Source organism: Rissa tridactyla, chromosome 1 (genome assembly GCF_028500815.1).
Source record: "Rissa tridactyla isolate bRisTri1 chromosome 1, bRisTri1.patW.cur.20221130, whole genome shotgun sequence".
In the NCBI taxonomy this organism is placed as follows: domain Eukaryota; kingdom Metazoa; phylum Chordata; class Aves; order Charadriiformes; family Laridae; genus Rissa; species Rissa tridactyla.
This window is the reverse complement of record NC_071466.1, coordinates 211,462,884-211,485,895: the sequence shown is the minus strand read 5'-3', so window position 1 is coordinate 211,485,895 and position 23,012 is coordinate 211,462,884. Positions and strand designations below refer to the sequence as shown.

The 23,012-nt window shown below is 48.5% G+C and overlaps 1 protein-coding gene across 5 annotated transcripts in view; it reads right to left on the bottom strand.

The window, feature by feature from the left end:
* The window catches only part of FRMD4A (FERM domain containing 4A), a 228,483-nt gene that overhangs the window by 116,239 nt on the left and 89,232 nt on the right, over window positions 1–23,012 (bottom strand). For 4 of the 5 annotated variants that reach the window (XM_054188941.1, XM_054188944.1, XM_054188940.1 and 1 more), the window contains exon 2: window positions 21,087–21,152. In XM_054188941.1, coding sequence (XP_054044916.1) covers window positions 21,087–21,152 — 66 coding nt within the window. Of the gene's footprint in view, window positions 1–21,086; window positions 21,188–23,012 lie in introns of all 5 variants that reach the window. The other variant, XM_054188943.1, reaches the window with a different exon arrangement.

Below are 23,012 nucleotides of genomic sequence, written 5' to 3'. Positions count from 1 at the left end.
AAACGCTATTTTCAAGGTCACAGTGACTTAGGCATCTCCCACCTAATCTCCAGATAACTGAGACCGGCCATATTTGGGACTTGGGTCCCCATGGTTTAGCAGCACTGGCTGTGTCAGTACTAGTAACCTGAAAAGGGTCATGGCGTGGACTTGGCTGATCTCCAGACTGCAGCGCCATTCGCACAGCGCTGGCCTGTGCCAACTAACCTTCTCCCAGACAATGCCTGGGCACCACTGGGGGGACAGCTTGGGCCAGGAGCCACGTCTAGTGGTCAGTATGGATCCATCCCCCTCATTCAAGGGGAAGAGAGTTTAGCCAGCTGGATGCCAGCAGAACTCGTGAGCCAGTGAGCAACTTCTGACTTGTTTCTTCTACTGGTACAGTAAAATCATTGATTTTGATCATTGATTATGAGCCAAGTAGAGAAAGAATGGTCCCAAATTGGCCATCAGTTGTCACAATCAGGTGAACAAACCCAGATTTCACATATTGCTGAGAATTAGCTCAAGTAGTACCAGGTTCTGTAACGATTTGGACTGATTACAAGACACAGCTCAGACGTGCACAGCATGGCCATCCTTTCTGCCTGTCACCTCACTGCAGCCACAGCCAGCCAGCCCCACACAATGCTGTCTTATTCCAACAGCCAGAGCATGAGATTTTGTCCCCTCCCCTGGATTTGGTCCCACAGTGAAGGGCACTGCGACCTGGCCAAGCAACAGAGCTGTGTGCTGGTTGTAACCTCAGGTCTTGAGTTCAGTCCCTGGATGTGGACGCCCCAAATACGAGAGAAGCTCAATCTGTTGTCACTTTCCTCTAACTTGTCTTAGGTGAGGGAGAGGAGAGCTGCTCTAGACTTTCTTCCCGCTATGAAGAAGGGATGCAATGACCTTCTGAGTTACACTCGCGTAACACATCTGACTTTGTTACTTGGGTTGCAAGTTTTCTGCTTTGTATAACTGTCCTTTAAGCATGTTCCTACACCCCGATATCTTTGAGTGGCCTGGAAGAACCCCAGGTAGCCAGGCAGCTCTTCTTTCCCTTGCAAAGAGTCAGAAGAGTCTCTTTTTGCAACACAAAGGCATTCCACCTGTGGAAGTTGCCCCTACAACAGAGACACTAACAGAGACACGGGCTGAATCTTGAATTTCATTGCAGCTATCTGTAATCTAAGCTGTAAACTGTAAACTAAGCATACCTCATGCTTTTATCACAGAACTGGAGTCTGCAGAGGATTTCTCACCTTTCTTTGCACATGGCATCCCGCAGTGATGGATCTAGAGACCAGATTAGGTGGAGCTCTCCAACTGGAGATTGCTGCTAAATTAATACAAACTGAAGCAGCTCAAGATGCAAATTGCACATGCGGCGGAGTTAAGAGGGTTTGTGTACAGGGCTTTGGTTCAAACCCTTGTCTTTATGCAAAGGAAAAAAGACAGGGATATGGCATTCTTTGTAGCATGCTGGGTTGAAAGCTATATGGCCTAGTTTAAGAAAGTGCTTCCAACATGACAAATTTATGCAGATAATCTGTATTGTAAATGTTTGGCTTAAAGTATTTTGGGTCTTCGTGTGTACTTGCCTTTCAGTTTCTGAAGATGTGTATAATTTTTGAAAAAGGGTAGTCAACTGCTGCAAGAAAGTCAATTGTGTTTTAAATCATCCGACTGTATCACATGTGGCAAATCAAACTTCGAACATGAAGCGAGCTTCAGAGCCAACTTTCTGTGGCAGGAATCCATTTCACACTCAGCCGACAGCAGGGTTTGATAAGAGCTCAGCCAGTGTGAATAACTAGCTGCCTTCTATATATATTTTGATTTGGTAGCATCTGTTGAAGTTTTATATCCCTGAGAGATTGTTGGTATTCTTTTTAAGCATTAAAGCTACCTTGACAAGGTCAACAACAATTTCTACAGAGGTCAGCATTTTTATTTTGAAATATTTGATCATAATTCTATCAAACATTAAAGAAAGAGTTTCCTAGGGCACATAATGAAATTGGACAGCTCACACAATCCATTTATCTTTTCGACTGTAAACCTCTGAAGCGCTCTAGTTCATCCAGTTTCAAATCAACTGTAGAAATGTCCATCTACCTTCACCCGGCCTACAGAAATTGATGCTTGGAAATGCTCTTGATCTCTTATTGCTGATGCGGAAAAGCAAAAATAATTTCCCAAGATATAGTAGCTTAGCTGCATTCATATGTTCTATTTGCTTTTTAAAAATCTCTCCTGAATAAGGATGTTTATTTCCATCCTGGCTCAAAGTCACTTCTTCATTGCTGAAAGTATTTAATAAGTTAAGTGAATGCTTATTTTTGTAGCACATTTTCTAAACACATTAAAATAATTTATTAAAAAACCCACGCCAAACCTACAGGACCATCTTATGAATCGTGATCAGCTAGTTCAGATTTTAGCAAATCTAATGTCAATAAAAGTAAATAAAATCAATAATAGTGCTAGGTCTGATGCATAGAATTAGATCTTTCTGTTTTACCCTACACGCCGTTTGTGAGTGCAGAGAAACTAATTAAACTTAACAAGAGTTACATCCTCATGTGCTGAGACTGGGGAAGGCGGGTGCCTTCAGAAGCATAATGGGTGCATAGACTTTTGTGTATTGATCTTCTTTATCCATAGTTATACCTAGGGACGTAGTCGAGAGAGCTGACGCCACTGTTAGATTCTCCATACATACAGCAATATTAGATACTGCCTTCCCTAAAGAGTTTGGAGTTGAAGCATGTTGGTCTTCCTGGATGCTCTCATCAGTTTAATTATCTGTACATATACAGTTGCTATATTAAGAACATGCCACAACGTTTTGAAGCTCCTGGCTGTACACACTCAAATGTAAAGCATGCTATGAAAATACTACACATCAAACAGACAGTTCTTCCCCCGGGAAGGTCACGAGAGAGAGGCTGAACCTCACTTGCCAGATGTTGGTTGCACTGCTTAGTGCCTGGTGGCAAAGCTCAGACGCTACGGGAAACCGAGTGGTCAGGGAATGCCAGAAATGGGATAGCTAAGCAAACTGCTTTAACCTTGAAGCCAGATGAAAGAATGATGCATTGCGTAGGTCCAGCTCCCAAGGCACAGTGAATCGGTGCTACTTCGTTTGCATCTCCACTGGCAGTCTGGCCTTTAATCTCCTTTGTGTGAGTGTGGCCCCGGAGTTCACCAGAGTGATGGTTAGGACCTGCCTGGAACTCCCCTGGGCCATGGGGCAGGGTCTAACACACCTTCTGCTGCAAGAGAGAGGATCCCCTCTGCTCTTGGTGAGCCCCCAATGGAGTCTTTGCTTCTTGAGCCAGCAGAAGGTGCTGAATATAACCAAGGATTAGGCTTGTGATAAACCCATGGTTATTTCACAGGGAAAGGAGAAAGTCAACAACTTGTCATTTATAAAAGGATAGAAGCTCTGCCTGCCTACAGCTACTCATACCGAGCACTATCTGCAGCCTTCCCTAAAGAGTCCATACATCCAGGTCCTGTATATGGAGGCAACCAACTGGCAGTGCGTGTCCCTAAGAAGCAAAGGTTTCCGTGTCCAGCATGCCTTGGGGCACAGCAAGGAAGCTACCTGGGTCCTCTGGGCTGGTCCCTTCCGTCAGTCACAGCAGTCACCACATCCAGCAGTCACCCATGCCAACAGAAGAGGGATGGGGATGGGGCACTTGACGGAGCAGATTGAGTTGCAATGGAGAAACCCTGGGCACAGGCAAGTCCTGCCTCCACTTCTAGATGTTCATTTGTTTCTCCTGTGATACCTGCTGAGCTAACACAAGGAATGCTGAAACTCAGTGCAGCTGAAGCTCTTGGACCATTCTGGTGCATGTCTCAGGGCTGCCTTTAGCCCCAACGGGTCCAACCACTCCCCCCTCCAAACAGCTCTGCTCCTAATGCCCTTGAAGGCACAATCTGCTGGTGGATGAGAAGGGGATGAGGATGCTGGGCTTCATTTGCTGGCTGCTGGCTCACCATCATCACACAGCGACTCCCATAAATAAAGGAGGAGGCAACGGAGAGTACTGATAATTTGCCACAGCTCGAAAGAAAAGAAAGCAAAATTATACTTGCTCACCACAGGAATTAATGGGGGGATAAGAAAGGTTTATTTCCCCTGATATTTTTAAAAAGAAGTGCTGGTGATAAACCAAACCCATTAAAAAGGAGAAGAGTGAAATGAATGACCGGATGAGATAGTGTCTTTTATTAAAAAACAAAAAATCTTTTTTCTGCACAGAAAGAATAAAGAAGAAATAAGACGGAGCGATTAGGAGAGAACTCAGGCAGGGCAAAAACTGTTAGTGATAAACAGCTACTAAGGAAATAATTGGAAAATGTAAACGCATACAAATGTGGGTGATGACCCGTGTACTGGGGCGATAGCGGAATTAGCCAATAAGTGTAATGAACCATGGAAGGAGAAGCTTGGAGACTTTGTGGAGAAGCGGGGAAGCTTTTTCTAAGCAGGAGGGATACAAAGCAAGCAAAGGCAGTCTGGTTTCTGAAAAGGAGCGACCCTTGGGCCGCGGCTGGTGTAATGTCACGTGGGAAGGGGGAAGAGGAAGATGAGCGTACAAGATCAGCTGAAGAAAGGGATCTAGGAAGGGATGCTGATACCAGCTCCACCGCTTCCCATGCTTGAAGGCAGGAGTGCCTCTGAGCCTGGAGGAAGCAGCAATGGCCAGAAATGGTCATGCCCACTTCTCTCCCCATGCGTTTCCATTTCAGGTAGAGGGAATCTTTGGCTGCCTCATTTTCTTTTTGTAGAATGAAGGTTGAGGACAAGGTTTGTCACTGGCCCTAGTGGTCTTTACCCACTGATTTGGGACTGGGACTGACTTCCAAAGGTGGTCCGGTTTCTGAACTGAAGTGTCATGTCTCTGCCCACAGGCTTGGTGTCCCAGAGGTGGGAGTTGGGGCATTTTCTGCTCAAAAACACTGCAGAGGAGCCAAGAGCAGACCAAGCAAGCCATGCAGTGACATGGCACAGGGAACTGCTAGCCACGAGCTGAGCCAACTGGAGTTATGGGGTCTGAGATATGCTGCCAATATGCAGAGTCAGCTTTAACCCAAGGACAGCACAGTGCTTTGTCCCTCAAAATATCTAAAAGCTTGCTCAGCACTGCAAGGGATGGAAAGATAGCTTGGTGTGATGTGGACCCAAAGCTTACACTGCAGCTAATGCCCTCCCCTTGCGTAAGGACTTGCCCACAGTGTCCCAAGCCCAAGCACATCTCTCTGTGAACAGACCTAGGGACCAATGTCCTCCACGGTGGCTGGCATTGAGACCTTGCGTCCCTCATGGACAGGATAGCGGCTGCCTACCCTTGAGGGATGTTGGAGCCCTTCCTCTTCCCCGAGGAAGAGTCGAACGTCCCTGCCAGCATCCAGAAAGCTTCTTTCTGCATCTCACCCTGACACCTCCTCGCTGCATGGTGCAAGAAGGTGAGACTGAAGTGCCCAAGTAACTATATGTGTTCCTGCTTTCATTAAACCCAGTGGGAAAGATGGGCAGGAACAGATCCTAAAGCAGGACTGCAGGCAGGGAAATCAGAGAGACTGTTCCCAGCCCATTTCTTCGAGTGACAGAGCCAAACTTATGAGCTGGGCCAGCCTGGAGATCAGAGCCTTGTCATGATGCTGGCAGATGCTGCTGCTGGAAGCATAAAGGCTTCCAGAAAATGATGCTGGAGACCTTGATGGCCCTCTGGGAAGCGAAGGCACCTCTGCTGACTGGCCAGCGGTCATGCTGCCTGCGTGACAGAACTCCCTGTCCCTCCTGATGTCCTACCAGATGGCTGTGGACCCACCCCAAAACTTTCTCCTACCACAAGGAGTAAATGCCTTTATCGTTTCTAATGCTGAAGGGCTGCAGTTCTGTAAAAAGTCACATTTCATATGTGAGGGTAAAGAAAATAATTGTATTTAATGTGATCTCTGAAAAACCAAGGATGGTGAATTTGGGCAGAGGAAGGGTTTTGTCCTTCTCTGTGAAAAAACGGGGCAGATGTCTGACTTGCAGTGGGGAATTAGCTTTGACTACTGAGGGGTTCGAGTGCCCCAGTGTCACAGTCCTCTCTTCCTTCATACTCCCTTCCACAACTGTGTGGTGATTTTTATCCCGTGCATTGAAAGCATGCCATGGTGGATGTCAGCCTCTGACAAACGTTCAGAGCTTCATTATTTAAATGGTGGGAGCTGCATTTCTATTGATTTTCCTTTCCAAATAACTTCAACAGTTGTAGATTAAGTGAAAGCTTTGGAAATTGGGTAGCTGTCATCTGAATCTATCCCCACAGTCTATTTGGACATTGGTATTAACTGGGACCATTTTAAACTCTGATATGGCGTCAGGAGAAATAAAAAGGACATCTCCCATTCCCCCTTCCCAACGTGTCTGGGTAGCCCTGCAGAAGCAAAGGATGGAGTGAGAGCAGCTTAGGACATCCTTGTTCGCTGCACAGGAAGGACCCGTATGGGTTGCTGCTGGTCTCTGTGACTTCAGCTGTGAGAAGTGAGAATACCCTGTGCCATTAAATCACACTGTAATATGTCCTGCTTTTTCATGTAGGGCCTGGCCTCCTATGGAGTGGACTTCAGTAGGAAAATCTGTATTTCTACATATCCCCCCACAAAACACTATCCCTCTGTGTAAATGGAGCTTCCAGACCAGCTCCTTGGTCACTTCAGTATCTCAGTGGCTGGACTCAAACTAGATTATTGAGGACTACAGGAAAGACCATATATTTTTAGAAAGACATTTTCCATTCCACTTGCCATAGGGATCAGGAGAACATTTGCCTGTCTGTCTGCTCCTCCAGGAGGCTCGGAAGATGTGACGGTAGTTTGCCCTAGGAAGAAGATGCCAGTATTGCTCCAAAGAGAAAGAAAACTAGATAGCAGAGATATTTCATCCCGCAATGCCTGAATTCACAAAGGAGCTCTTGCTGGTAGGGAAAAGTTATGAAAAAGTGAGGAGAAATAACAAAAAAGGCAGAAGTTTCAAACACAGACTTAGTCTCAGACAGAAAGTGGTTATAGGAGGGCCAAGAGATATGTTATATCCTTATAGTGTAAACCACTGCTGTTCAGTAGAGATTCATCCATCAATACCAGAAGAGAAGTTGGCCTATAGCTCTTTGCTGGTTTGCCAGACTTTTATTAAATGCACAAGAATGCCAAGTCTGTAATGTCTAAAACTGAATTTATTTAACAATGAACTCTTTGAAAAGGGAGTCCCAGATGTGTAATTAATAATGAATCAGTGATTTGAAATCTGATCCAAAGCCTACTGAAGCTGATAGACAGACTCTCTGACTTCAAGGAGTTCTGGATAAGGCTTTCATTAGGCAAAAGGAGAAAAAAATTAAAAGCTGAGCCAGCTAGTTAGTTAAAAAAATATTATAGCTTGGATTCTGCGCTTAACAGAGACATACAATAATCTGCACTGCACATAAATCCCCTCTCTGCTGACAGAGGACTCACACATTTCTGTGTCTGAAGCTGAACTTGAAATCTAGGAGATAAAATAAAGTAAAAAAAAAGCTGCGAGAGAGTCCCAGAAGGAAAACCTCCAGTGGTTGGAACCACAGCTCATTTCCTCTTGGCATGAATTGGGAGGTAACTGTCGTATGTGTGTCCTTTGGAGGCAGCAGATGCGACTCCTCTCTGCGCCCTGCTCGTACCCCCACCCTGCCCCAGCCCCTCCACCCACCTCCATCAGCTACACGCAGTGGAGATAATCAACCTGAAATTCCTGCCAAGCTCAGCCTAGCGCGTTGCTTAAGCCAGGGGAGGAGGAGGAGGAGGGGCACGCAGCTTGTCTTCCATCAGTGCAACTTAATTCAATTTGTCAGGGATGCAGAGGGTTTGGGTGAGCCCGATCTTGTCACCGCCATCCCGCCATCCGCCAAATTTCGCACAAGGGCTGTGAGACGGGGTTGTGGCAGCCCCTGGTCTTCATTTGCCTTTCAGTATGACCCTAACGAGGAGGTGGAGGAGATGTTTGCTGATGAACAATTTCATTGCTTTATGTGTTTGGGTTTTTTTTTGAGACATAAAGCACGCATATTAAATCATCCCCTCGAGTCAATTATTTTTAAGTACAGTAACACAACCCATTTTTTAAATAATCAAATAATAATTAAAAATAATCGGGTCCCATTTCTGCTGAAGAACCAATGCGTCTACATTGAATTTGCTTTTTTAATAGCAAATTGTAACTCAATCTAAATGTAAATTCCTGGAGAATCTGCTATCTAATTCTCATTATTTCCACTTGCTTAATGCAATTAGAAACATCTGTCACTGATCAACTGTCCACACAGTGAAAATAAATAATAATTCATGCTATCTGCCTCCATAGTGTTTTTTCAGGGAAAGGACTGCTTTCAAACCGTTTGCTAAAGCCCAAGAGCTAGAGCTGTGCAAAGTGCTTGTGACAAGCTCTGAGTCAGACCGACTGTGCCTGGCCGTCAGTCTCTCTCTCTCTCTGAGACGTTTGCTGAATAATTTGAGAAAATTCTGGATATGTATAAAAGTGACCCCCCTGGTTTCTGAAAACATTTGGCTCTGGGGTCCTCACCTTCAGGAGGTGAGGATCTCACCTCCAGCTCCCAAAGCCTGGACCCAAAGCCACAGATATTCGGATGGATGGTGCCATGGTGGCTGAAGGGGCAACAGCAGGCCAGTGAATGGGACAGGGGTGCAGAGAGAAAGGACACTGGAGTCACTGGGGCTTGAGGGTTATCCCAGCTGCTACCTGCGGTCCCGGTTTGGCTCTGCCTGTGAGAGGAGCGGAGGGAAACAGCGGAGCGAGGAGCTGTCAGAAATGGGTGCCCAGTCCCCTGAGATGCACCAGGTCAGGGGCACAGATGGTGCTTCCTCCTCTTTAAAGCATATTAGTATGTACAACCTATCTGTATAAACTCTCTTGTTGCTCAAAAGACAAGAAAAATCAAAGAACTAGAGAAGATAAGCCTAAACTGAACCTCAAGAAATGGTCTTGTTCATCCTCTGCCTGCTAGTGATAATGGATGGAGAAGGAATAAAGGCAGAGTCTAAGAAGAAAGATAGTCTCATTAGGCATCTACTACTGAAACATCCTCAAAAGAGTATTAATCCAAACCCCAGTCTTCCTAGAAGCCCGTTGCCACAGACAAAACCTATAGTGTTTATGCCTTTGAGCTGCTCAGCAGCCAGAGGGTAGTCCCATGCCATGGCCTGGCTGCTACGCGGGGCTGATGCACGGATACGGGATGGTCTCCTTCGATAAACATCAGAGACACTGGGGAAGCACGAGCACCGGCATTGCCCACATCGCCGTGTGGGTCAGAACGACTCTACGCATGAAATGCTCATCCCGGCTTCAAAGCAGGGAGGGGAAATGAAGTGTAAATGGCTTGGCTGGTTTACTTTATTTTATTCTTAAAAAGGGGAAAGGCAAATCTCTTTGATTCATTCCTTTTCCAGGAGACAAGTGTAACTTAGAGACGTTACAAGATCCGCTCTGACAAGCCGAAGTCTCTAACGGTGTCTGGCTGCCAAACCAGGAGGGCAGGGATGAGCTGAGAGTTGCTGGCCTCTTCACGATCTCATCAGGTTGCATCTACTCACCGCTGCACCTCCTGCTCCAACCCCCAGCCTTGATTTCTCCATCCTCCACCATAACCGCAGGGTTATACGCCCAGCAACAAGCCAGAGGTACCTCTGCAGCTTGGCAGCCTTCGGATCCCAGTGGCGCAAAGTGTTCCTGTGCCCATGTGAGGACGAGGGGATGCCTGTACCACTCGCCCCATATTATTCCAGGGGCGAAGGGGATGGTGTCTCACGAAGAGACGTGATGGGGCCAGGCTGCACCCCTGGCCCACCATCTACTTGCACAAGAGGGACTATTCTTCTTCAGTTCACAGGAATGCCGGAGACAGGCAGCACAGCAGAGGAGAGAGTCCTCTCCAAAACCAGGGATGAATCACTAAACCAAAATCTATACTATTAATCAATTTTCCCAAAGATAAACACCTTCCAGAGTTGGCACATTTGCTGGCATCTGGTTTGACCCGCTACCAAGACAGCATCATCTTCAAAGTTGGGACAGAGACTAAAGCTTCCTCCCAAGGCGATTTTAGATGTGTTGCTTCTGCCTCCCCAAATATGGGCACTTTCCCAGCAAAGCTAATAACAGAAGAGTTTCCGTGCAAACATAATGGTGATGAGCCGTCTCCGAGTGCAGATAGATGGGAAAGTAAAAGACATGCTATCCGTATTAACAGCTTCTCATCCGAAAGGATTGCTTCCCCGAGAGAGGTCGGGAGGGGAATGTAAGGGGAGAATGAGCACATGTCTTCTTGCTCACGATGAGGTCATGCAGTTTTTTTTTAAAGCCTGACCCAATTACAAACCGAGACCCATCTCCTCTGTCCTGAAAATTAGAAAAGCTGATGGTTTTTCTGATGACATCCCGTATCGCAGACGACACGAATGCCACAGGCGGCCTTTCCGTGCTGGCGGCGGATGCTGTGCCTCCTGCCTCGCTCCTTCCCCGGGCGCCGAACTCAGGGGCGCGCTGCCGTCAGCAAGCTAGTGCATCCCCAGGGGAGGAGGGGAATTCGGGAAAATAAACCACCAAAGAGAGAGACAAATCCATTTCGACATCAGATCGCCCAAAGCTTCCTCATGAGTAGGCACTTCCCCGAAATAAAGACAGAAAGGACCGACAAGCCGCACACTGGAAATACGCCGAAGGTTGGGGATGGAGGTTTGCTCTATCACTAGGGCAAAGCGTTTTGCACCATTTTCAAAGACAATGGGCCTAAAAAACACACTCCTGGGCAAAGGCAAGGGGAACGGATGGGGATTGTAGAGGGAGAGGTGGGGTGGGCAGGGCAGGGGAGCACCCAGGTCTCCCTTGGGAAGGGCAGTGTGGTCTCCTCCCATCCGCCCGCTGCCCATCCCCAGCCTCCTGCCCTCTTTGCATGGTCACGGGTGTCTCCTTTCCCTCGCACGCCGCAGGCAGCGGGGTGAACCAGCCCCAGCAGCCTTTGCTGGTAGCACCGCGGTGCCAGACCCAGCTCCCTTTTGCTCCGCTCAGTGCCGTTGCCAGGTGTGATGCTGAGACCCGTGTCTGTGCGAGCACACGTGGGCTGCCCTAAAACAACCAGCTCGAATGCATCACTGCAGGCAAACCATTCCAACCTGACACCGTGCACCTACGGCCAGCTGCCACTTTTGGTTACCTGCAGCAAGTCGAAGGAAAAGGAAGTCCTTTCCCAGTTAGATGGTAGAGCTTAAGACTAATTTTAGTCATTACATGCAATACCCCTGAGCCCAGGAGCCTGACTCATGGCCGAGGCTCTCACTGTGCCGTGCTGGAAGAGCCTTTCTGCTGAAAGTTGAGATCTTTTATCTAAGCTGCATTCGCTTGTGGCTGAAAAGGAAAGGGAAAGGGAGCAGAAAACAATTTTCTATAAACCGAGTAATCTAGCTTAGACAGTCATGCCTGGCATCTCTCATTCACTATCAACCTAGTATTTGTACTGCGCAGTCCGATGGCAGCAATAAGGGGAAATGCTCCATTCCGAAATGCTAGCTAGGATTGGAAATGCACATTTTTTTACCCTGGCTTGAAAGCAAATCTGCTATGCTGCCTTGCTCATAATTTCTTTGGAGCTACTCTCTTCCAGACTGTTCAATATCTCCTGAAATCACCTGGTACATGCATTATTATTTTTCAAAATTGCTCGCTCAGACCATGCTATAAAAAATAATTTTCTATTTCCATTTCCATTGCCTTTCAGGAGGCAGCTTTCATCCTGTGTCACATTTAGCGCTTTCTTACCTCTATTTGCAATTTGGGTTTCTTGTCCAGCCAGAAGAACATGAAAGGAGAAGTCGGAGCCAAAGCAGGACTGATCTGACCACACATAACCACAGCGCCAACAACTACCTGAGACCTAATTGCAGAGAGTCCTTTTGCAGTCAAGGCGAGAAAGGGGCACAAATTATTTCAGATGATCCATTTTAGGATGATCTCAGTCATGCCCTGCAAGCGTCCTCCTCTCTCCGCTGCCTGTAAAAGCCTAGCTCAGGCACGGATGCCCATGCTGTACGTGCCTCAGGTTGAATAAGATGAACCTCACCAGTGACCACCATGGCCTGAAGCAGGCAGGTGCTCAGGAAAACTGGGGATGGGGGCAAGGGACAGGACGCAGCACCGGCACAAGGGCTGGTCTACCCTGAAGGAGCCACAGCAGAGAGCAGAAGCAGCTCTATGCGCTTCAGCCTCATCATCCTGCTGCTAAAACCAATTTATTTACAGCTTTGTGCTTGGTCGTGTCCCATGGCTGAGCCCTGCAGTCTCCTTGGGGAGGGGGAAGTGAAGCTGGGGTTGTCCATGGGTGGAGCAACATCTCATGGGCTACAATGATGTATTTCACAGCCACTGTTGGACGCTCGCAGGTTGGTCCAGGCACAAACAAAAGCTCCACTGAAGCCACGGAGCAGCTGAGCCGGGCAGAAACAATAGTGAATTTTTGTATTTCTCCCAAGTAATTGTGAGTGAGACGTTTGCGCTGTAACAGAGCCATTAGATGCTGGATGTGCCGTTGCTGTGCTGGTGTATGTGATGGGAGGTCACTAGGACAGTTTAAATTGCTGATGCTCTACAAAACTTTAGGAATTAACTCATCGGAAAGGAAAAAGCTTTTTCCCTTCACCAGATGTTTTACTGGGATTGTCACCAGCCCCTCCCAGTCAGTTTGAAAAGCTCCATGTGTGTGCAAAATTAAGGATATTTGACAAATTTCAGCAGAACAACTGAAAAAAACCCGAACTGAATATTTTCATCCACGTTTGGCCAGCTGTAAAGAATATCCAGCTCTCAGCATATGCGGTATGAATAAACATATGTCTTCAGCTTATCTCTCTCCTGACAGCTCACGGATAGCTCCCCAGCCTGTGTTAGTTTAAATGCAATTTATTCTGGAAGACTGATAATAGGGATATTGATTATACAGGCCCTTGGAAATCACACCCTCATTTCCCTTCATGGAGGGGCATGATTGCCATCCCCTGTTTATTTTCTTAGGAGGCTGTAGGCACTTTGCTGTGGGAGTCTGTTCCCTGAGGCTCCTAACGTGGCACCTGATAGACGTGCAGGGGTCTCCTACAGGGGTCTTAAGGCACGAACGGATGAAAACTGCTCTGAGCTCTCTTCAGAAACCATCAGGCAGCTCAGAAAGAGGGGAATGCTCAGCGTTACTGTTCCAGGGAAGCATCATCCCCTCCAGATAACCTCCTCAAGACACAGAAGTACCTCTGCCGTCGGCAAGGTCAGCCCTGGCCTGACTCATTCTCTGGAGTCACTTTGCTCCCAGGGGGTATTGTCCCTTGCCTCCATCTGTCCCATCTTATTCTAATGCTCCTCCCATGCTGGTGCTGACCCGCAGGCAGCTGAGGACCAAATCTGGAGGAAATGAGCTACCCCTGCTGGGTTTCATTAATTTCCAAGTCTTGCCTTTCCGAGGCTCAGCTTTGCTTTCTCTAGAGCTGCTTGACCAGGTTGACCTTCCCTGCATGGCAGATTCCCATGGAGGCTCTCCATGCTCCCTGTCCATTTGGGATCACTGCTGATCCCTGCCCTGGAGCTGTGCACCGGACTTGACCTCTTCAAATCCTGCTCCTGGTGAACCTCACCAACTGGCATGACATGTCAGCTTGCTCCTTAAAGCCTGCCATGCTGGCATCTGACCTTAGAGCATGTTCTCCTCTGGCAGGTCCATCCCTTGGTGCGACCCATAGCACAGGGGCTGTGTCCATTCTCACTGAGCATCATGATCACCCACGGTGAGCTCCGGGGAGCCTGGAGCATCCAGCACACCTACGAACTTCTAAGCTTGGACCAGCCTCTTGGGGTCAGCGCTGCTGCATTGGCCTTGCTGGAGCCAAGCCAGGGTGAACAGCAGAGTTTCTGAGCCCCCGGTTTCTGAACCCTGCTCAGGATTTCCCTCTGAGATGCTCATTCCACCTCCTGTCCCAAAACCCTTCATTTTTGCCCTCATAATTAAGCCTTTCCACCTTCACCCTTCCTGAGATTCCTCTTGGCTCTTAAGCGGAATTGTTCACTCCCCACCTCCGCACATCAAATTTCTTCCTCTTCTGCCTCTGTGCTTTTCCGTTTCCAATTCCCAGCAAACAGTCTCCCCTCCAAGCTTGACTTCTGTGGGCTTCTGAGTTTGCTGGAGCCTAAGCTGAGAAATGAACCCCAGAGCTACAGCCCTCCAGCCTGACACCAGATGCTCTGTAGGCCACGGATGGCGGTGGTAGATGCTTTTTAAGGGAATTAGCGAGGCTCTGTAGAGCAGCTCAACACAGTCATGCCTTGCAGGCTGAAAGGCTGGGTTTGGGAGCAGACCTGGCTCCCCTGGTCTGTTTTTTCGTTTATCCATTAATCCGGTCTAAGGCAACACCTAGGTATTGTGCAACAGCCTTGTCTGCAGGAGGTGTGCTGACTGGGAAAGCCAAAAACGCTCACAGCACCACTTTCCCTTTGGAGCAATACTAAACATATTTTCCTAATGTTATTTTTCGGTAAACAGCCAACTTTTCAGCAGAGAAGCTCTTAACTCACGGCTGGCCGTTTGTTCAGTGAGACCACAGAGCTGAGCAGTGTCTCCTCCATCCACCACATCCAGCCGTACATGTACCCCATTTGCAGTCACTTTGCTTGCTGTATTTAAGATGACTGAAACTCTCAAACGGGGACCCGAGAGGCAGTGGAGGGCCAGGAGGAGTCTTCCCTGCAGGAGAGAGATGGCTTCGCACCATCCGTCTGCCAGGAGCCACAGGCTGCGGAGGGGGAATTGCGTGGTTTGTCCCGGTGATGTAAATCCCACCTCAGACACTTCTACAGGTCCCAGGTTGACCCAAAGCTGTGGGTCTCAATAATTTTTAATGCCAAAGATGTTAAAAAATCTACTTTGCAATTTTCCAAACGCTTACTGAGCTGGACTGCAGTCTTACTTCTGCTGTAGTAAATCAGGATTTGTTTTTGAAATCAGACTTATACCAGAGTCCTAGCCTTGCAGTTAATTAGGGAAAATAAAGCCTGCTTTCCAGAAGGCAGACCTGAGCACCCCTTCGTCTCCAACTCATTTTAAATTATGATCCAAATCCAAGTTTTGCACATTTTTCTCAGTGCAAGGGACTGGATCCTGCCAGATTTCTAGCAGAAAACTCCACTCGAGTTCAACCTGGTATCCAGTTATTTGTCTGCCCTGCAGAAAACGTGCATTTTTTCTTTTGTGGAGGGGAGCAACATACCAACCCACAACCTACAAAGCCAAGCAGAGGACAGGTATCAAGCCCATGCTGAGCCCTTGCATTAAGACGAAGGGACGCTTCCCAGCTGCTTTTTTGCAGGTATGGAGAAGCTGGGTGGGAAGCAGGGATGCACCATTTACCAAGGGCATCAGGGCCAGCCCATCCCAGCTCTCCATGCCCTATAGGACACCCCCTATAAGCAACCCCAGCAATATATTCACCGTGCTGCTCCTGTAGGGTGTAAAGGAGGGCAGCGGGGCCGGCAGGGCTGTACTCACCCACTTGCCCGCTCCTCTCTGCTCGCTCCCAGCCCAGCACTGGCCACTGCTGCCTTCTGCAGCGATGGTTAAAAATGCTTTTGGAGCAGAGCCTGCAAGCGCTGCAGGGAACCGTGGTGCCTCTCCCGCGCGGCCAGGACAGCTACTGGCACCCAAACGTCTCCATTTACGGTCAGGGCCATGCGACTGCATCTCTGCATCAGCCCAGGAGCTGGTGCTTTTAAAGGGATCCCCTGTTTTGGCAGTGGAGCAGGGCTGGATCCCATTTTTCTGCAATTTTTGTGGCTTCCCAGGGGAGATTCAGCCCATCCTGGGGCTTGTTTATCCGGCTCTGAGGATGGGACGTATTGCTGTGGTCCTTACGCGTATCCAAAGTTAGACAGCTTCTCCCCGACGGCAGGCAGGCGCCATCCTCAGTACCATCTAAAGGGGAACCTTTGCAGTTATCTTACCATGCCAGCCCAGGTAATCACCCTACTTATTAGTAGACAGGAAGAAAATGCAGGTAAACCCCCATCGACTGCAATTTCCTGACCATAGGCAGTACCGAAAATATTGCAAAAACTCCAACAGCATCTTGGGAACATGTTATTTTTCCATCTAACAATTATTAGTAGAGTTAGTGCTCTCAAAAGGTGCTGTATCTTCCCCAGGACAGCATCCTGTCCCCAGTGAGACTGAACCTGGAGGAACAAGGGACACCGGTGTGCTCTGAACTGAGCATCTCCACCGGGACAGCCACACTGGTGACAGCCATCTGTGTGGTGGTGAATCACCAGCCCACGGGGCATCTCGCCAGCCTGGCGTTGGCTCACAGCTACCAGCGTCTCCCAGTCTGGCTTGGAGGCGGTTCCTGGGGATGAGAAGCACAGCAGGCGCACTGGAGACAAGTCCCAGGCTTTTGAAAGACTCCTAAATGGCTTGAGCAGAGTTGGTGTGCAAAGCAAAAAGGCGGGAAAGGGATGTTCTGTCCATCCCGTTAATTTTGGCTGTGCATAAACATGTATTGCTGTTAACGTGGTTTTGGATGCAGTTGCACCGCAGCTGGGAGATGGAATGGCTGCAAGCTTACCTAGCTTAGCCCGAGCGGTTTGGGTAGCAAGAGTTCCTTGAGAAGTGATAGCATGGACACCCAGGTGGGGTAACCACCCAAATATCTACAGACAAGGGCGGTGCTGACCCCCACGTCTCTCCCTGCCTCTTCCAGATCAGGCTCAGTGCTCCTTGGGGAGGAGTTCGAAACAAAAACCCCAGTTATTTCTTACAATCAAATTTCGGAGCCCTCCAGACCCCACAGACGGCTCTGCTACGAGCCTCGGATGAGCTCTATTTCTGCAAGAACTCCTCCAGAGAGAAAGAATTAGGAGGCTTAACACTTTCGGATGACAGTTGCTGGAGCGGCCGTCAGATAACAGGCACCGGCAGCCGGCGCAGGAGCCGGGAGCGAGCCAGGCCGCCTCATTCAGCCAGCCCGGAAAAAAGCCATGTTTATAAAAACCCACATGAAAAAGAATGTATTGCCGATTACGCAAAAGTCCTTAAATAAAGCAACGCAAATGTTTCATGTGCAGCAGATAAATCATACACGGTCGTAGGGAAATAATATAACAGATAGGGAGGCTGAGAGCAGGGAGTGTGAGCAAATCCATTTTCCAGAAGCCAGAAAGGGGACTTGCTTGCTGAAAAGGATTAGCTGGATAAAGCCAAACACTTTTTTTTAAAAAACACAAACTGCATTAGAAACTGAGCATGCATCAAACAGAAGCAGGAAAAAAAATCCAGATTGTAAGAAGATCCAAGGAGCGATGCTCTGCTCCCATTCCAAAAGAAAATGCTGTCAAAAAAATATCCTGTGTAAACTTGCCACACACACCAGATCATCAACAGGCATTTATCAAATGAAACACATACGAAATGCAACTCTTCTTCCTAATCCCAAGTCAAACAGGCTTTGAGTTTCAGACCCTCAGGAAGAGATTTCCATATGATCCTCCTCTGTCTCCGTTTATGATTAGTCCTTCTAAATTTCAGCATTTATCTGACAAAACACATTGGGGAGGGCTTTCTTTTATCCGCAAAGCCTGTGTTTCTGCTTTTCCTTAGCTGCCGCTGTACCGCTCTGCAGCCGCTCAACTTGGGAGGAAAAGACTTCAGTTGAGACCCTTTGATTGACTAAACCCAGGATCGCTTTGCTGGTGGTGGTAACCCCAAGCCCTCGCGTTACGTGCCAACACTGGAGCATTCACAGAAAGGGTTATAAATGCTGCCTCTGAGCCAAAATCTTACTTTTGGGGCTCAGTAATGCAAATAAAACATATGTGCATGAGGGGTCCCGCTGGCAATAGCTGTGTTGCCAGTCTGAGGGGGTCTTTGGAGTTTTGGGGGGAGACTTTGTGGTGGCAAAATGTTTCAGTCTGGTCTGGCGGAGCTGCCGCACAGAGCCAAGGCTGACGCCTGCGAGCAACCGCAGGAGCACGGCTACCACTTGCCTCCTCCTGCAGCCCGAGGTATGGTCCTCGTTAACCACCAATTGATATGTTTCGAACGACATATTCATAACCCCCCGAGTCTGATCACAGCTAATTTGCAGACAAAAAAGGGAGTACATTTGCTTAATGCACTGCTTTTTTGCAAACACCCTGATCGTTCCCAGATGCATCTGTTTCTGCCCAGCGGCTCTCGAGGCAGCAGGAGAGGAAATAATTTCAGGTCCCGAGAGTCACTGGTCTAAGCAGTTTCAAGATGGTCCAGGAGCCCTCCTGCATCCCTTTGAGGGAGCTGTACCCATCTTCCTCCTTTGATCAGACCCAGCGGCTTCTGCTGTTTTTTTTTCCACACCAAAATACAGCAGCAGGATCCCCGAACCCTTCTTTAAGCAGACCAGGTGAGGATGGTATTTTGATCTCACCCGCGGCAGAGAAATCAGTCCTACCCATTCCCTGTGGTCTCTCCTAAACTTGCCGTAAAAGTATGAAATTAGCTATGGAAAAGCTTCCAGGAAAGGTTGGGGTTGGTGGGAAGGAGGAAATTTCACACGAGAATTTGAGAACCTGGCTCCCGAGCGATTCAAGCCAACACAGGTCTAGACGCTGAGGACCAACACAGCTATGGAAGAATCTCTTCCCCAGCACAAACCCGCAGATCAGCCCTCTGTTTCAGCTCGTGGCAAGACACCCGTGGAAGAATACAGCTTTGAAGTGACAGCCAGAAGCTCAGGGTGGGATGAAGTTTTTATTTACAGCTTCTTGCTCAGTTCAGCTATGAGATAAGGTAACAATAAAAATAATGGTGCTCAGAACTTACAAAGCAACTTTTATCTGAAATCTCAGCACAAGTTACAAACAGTACGGGTCAGCTGGAGAGATTTCCCCTGGCAAATTGCATGTTGATCCCGGAGCGAGCCTAGTTGATTTGAGCCCTGCCAGGACAAAGCAATACTCATCTGGGTCCCGTCAGCCCGCTCCTGCCCAGAGCAGAGCAGCCCTAGGACCATCCCAACGCTGGTGGCTTTGCCCAAGCTTCACCGAAAGGCAAACCAAAGTGGTGTGCCCACGTCTGCAGAGTATTGGAGACACACTTGAGTCCAAACATCCTCTTCCTCTGTTGTCTGCTCCACCCGAAAGCGATTTATTTACTATTGCCCTGAGTAGAGGCTACCTAACAGCATTGAAAAGCATCTGAGATGCCTCAGTGGACAATCCTGTACACGTACGGGCACAGTGCTGCTCAGGGAGCTGGGTCAACCAGCCTGCAACTGAGCTTACTGCTTTTTCTGGGTATGAATTTTTCATACTTACACCTCCTGGCTTTCCCCATTCATATGTTACTTGAAAACAGCAAAATGATTTATTGTACGAATAAAACTCAGTCATGGGTCACTTGCAAACTAGTTAGTGTGATTTACAGAGCGATTCGCTTCCTGTATTGATCACTAGAATCACTGAAGGTGTGTGATCAAACAGTTAAAAAGGATAATCACGTGATATTGTTTCTGGTCGCTCAGAAATGGGCACAGAGCTTCCCAAGCCAGCCTCCTCAACTGTCATCTTCATGGGGTTTTTTGGTGTTATTGATAAAAAAAAAAGAAATAAGCAGGTTGGCCAGGGCAGCTCATACAGATTTCCCACGGTATATTTTACACTGTGATTATTCATATTGCGAGCAGTGCTTTAGCAGAGCTCTTCTCCAACAGCCCATTCATTTTTAATGGAACTAAGAAAAATTTAAAAAGGCGTTTGTATGAAATAGGAAGCCAAGTGCTGTGTCCTTGTGAGGAAGGCGGCTGAACTTCCCCCAGCCAGCTGCGAGCCTGGTGCAGCCTGATGCAGGGATGCTCGCCATGCAGAGACCATTAGGACGGTGGTTTGTTTTAATTAGTCATCCTGATTTTAGCTATTCTTATTCCTGGCTAGTTCATGGTTATCCGGGCACTCGAGGAGCATCTCAAAGAGCTGAGGGATTTCGCCTCCTCGGTGACTAACTACTTGAAAAAATGTTACCCATTAACATTTTGTTAATGGTATTTTTAAGCAGCGTTCCAGAGAGCGAGGCTGAACGTGGTTCCGGCGATTCAGCAATCCCCATTCAGGTTTGCCTGCGCTGGATAGGATCCTGCCCCCCCTCCCAGCTTATCAGCTGCGGCGGGGAATTTGGGCAACTATGGGAAGTTTCATTTCCTGCTCCTTGGGCTGCCTGTGGCCTGACCGGCAGAGTTCATAAAAGGAAAGACATTCTTCTAATTCTTGTTATTAACCCGTTGGTGATCTCTGAGATGCGAGCCAAAACTGCCAGAAAAGCTCAGGATGCTACAGCTTCCATCAGCCCATCATTACACAACCAGCCTCTCATTTCTCCTAATTTTCCATATTATTTTTTTTTCAATAAAAAATAAGGCAGATGCAGCACAGACTTATTTAAATGCATGTTTGTGTTTTGACACACGATTTACAACCTCTGTAAGGTCTCGAGCAATGCCCGCCCGTGGCACCACAGCCTCTCCTGCTGCTGGCACGGGTGGGTGCCCGGGGCACCGCCACCTCCATGGCAGAGCCCGGCATCGCGCCCCAGCAACTTGGGATGGCAAGTCAAGAAGATTAAAAAAAAGTAAATGCTGGAAATATTTTAAGCAGATGCAATACGTTTCTCAAAGCTAAGCAACGCCTCCAAAAAATAGCTCAGTGATATAGTAACGGTGTCAAAAATGACCAAAGCTGCTTTTATATCTCTCTGGCAGTGACTGGGACAGTTTTGGCACAGAATATGTGCTGAATTCCAGCACACTATCCATTCCCACAGATATGTCTTTGCACATCCTCCCCACCCAGTACTAGTACAGCTTCCCTGAGCTCTGTGTGCAAGGAGGGTGTGAAGTTGCTGAGAAAACCAGGTGAAAACCCTTTTCTCTCCCCACCCCGGTGAAAATATGCATCCGTGGCAAACCATTACATGGCGAAACGGTGCGGTTCCTACCTGAACGAGGAGCTCCAGCTTCCTGTCGTCAAGGAGGTGCACTTGGCATCTGCGGCCCTCCGTCATCTGCAAGAGAGAAGAGGCATGTGTGTCAGGGCGCTCTGCTTTCCAGCTCGGCACGTGGCTTTAATTCGCTATGGTGCTTTCAGCTTGTGTTTGTTGGTTTTTTTTGTTTGTTTTTTTGTTTTAATTAATCCCCCTTCTTTTGGCACCAGGGGAAAGCAAAGGCTGGAAGGAGAACAAGAAAAGCAACCCCAGTAGGTTGCGGAGCAGCGTGTGGCGTCTGCTTGCATGGGAGGAGGTTGTTTCAGTGTGAAAAATGGGGCCAGGGGGACAGTTCGCAGCACAGGGACCCCAACATTTCATACCACAGCCTCCGGCTTCGCAGCCAGCTTGGCTGGTGGAGGAGACATCCAGACAAGTTTCTCCCAAAACCCCTCGACAGCAGCAATTCAGCCATCCCAGAGGTGGCACAGAGCAAGCAAGGCTCCTCCCTGGGCTGGGCTGATGGTGCTCCCTGGGGTTGCACGAGCTGCTTGTTTGGGCCTGAATCCCAAAATGGGCTTGTCCTACTTGGGGTGTCCTATTTAAGATGTACCACTGGAGCCACTCGTGATATATGAGTCATATACGAGCCATTTGTATAATTACTGGTGCAAAGGTGCTTCCATACCAATATAGTTTATTACAACTGTTAACAAATGATATCAAGAAAAACTTTGAGGTATTGAAGACTATTTCGTCCAAGGTTCTGTAGATTTGGATCATGGAATCACAGAATTGTCAAGATTGGAATGTTCCTTTCAGATCATTGAGTCCAACCATCCTAAAATGCTAAGAAATAAATGAGCCACAGCCTGAGGAAACTCCTCGACAGTCGGTCAAGCCCTTTCCTGGTTCTCCTCTTGCAGAGAGCACCATAAGCGAGGAGCGACTTTGGTTTGCAGAGTTATGGATCCAGACTCAGCCCCGCAAAGCCCTTCAGCGCGCACAAGCACAATCCCACTGTCCGCTAATGGGATATGGACCGCCTAAGCCTCTTTAGCTCTGGAAATCCCTTCCTCAGCACGACTTAGGCAGCACGCAGGCACCCCTCCCGGTGTGGGCTTGCCCCATGGCACTAACGCATGCCCGGACCCATGGCGGCACAGACCCAGCTCAGTCCCACAGCGTGGCTCAGACCCCCAGGGACCCACCACCCTCCAGTCAAGGCACCTTCCTGAGCGCTGCATGGATCCCCAGCATAATTTAATGATATTTCTTGCCATGACGAGTCCTAAAGCACCACCAGAAGGGAGCAGAGGGTCCACGGGAGCCTGGCAGGGTGGATACAGGCTGTCGGGGATGCGGCTGCTGCAGCACCCTGGGAATTTCTGCCTTCATCCGTCACCTCTCCCCACCAGTGACAGCTGAGCTGAGCCACCGATGCAAAGCCGCCTTGCAGAGAGCAGGAGATGTGGGCTTGGGGGGTTAACTGAGGACAGCTCGGCTTTCTGCTTTAGCTCTGTGGGTTAAAAATCACCCTCTCGTGTGGCTTGGTGGGGCCAGACTCGCTGGCATCCAGGAGGCGGCGGTGGAGGGCAGCCGGCAGTGCCCCACCATCAATTTCACCCATTTGAGAGCCCAGGCGGTGCGTGGCCATTGCCATGAGGTCTTCAACCTTGGCTGTCTCCAGCAGCATCACCCTCACCCCGCAGGTTGCTGGTGTCAGCAGAGGAGCCTGATGACCTTTTCTGGGTGCTCCTGAGCTCCCTTTTGCCAGTTCTGTCCCACAGCCATCTCCCTCTTTCTCGGGACCAGGACAGACCAAGCCTTCTCCTGGCCCTAGCCTCATCCCCGTAGTAAAATTTCAGATGTGCCAACAACTCTATTGAGCCTCAAGCTGGCCATGCAAGGTATGGAGTTTTTTATGAGACAACTTCAGTC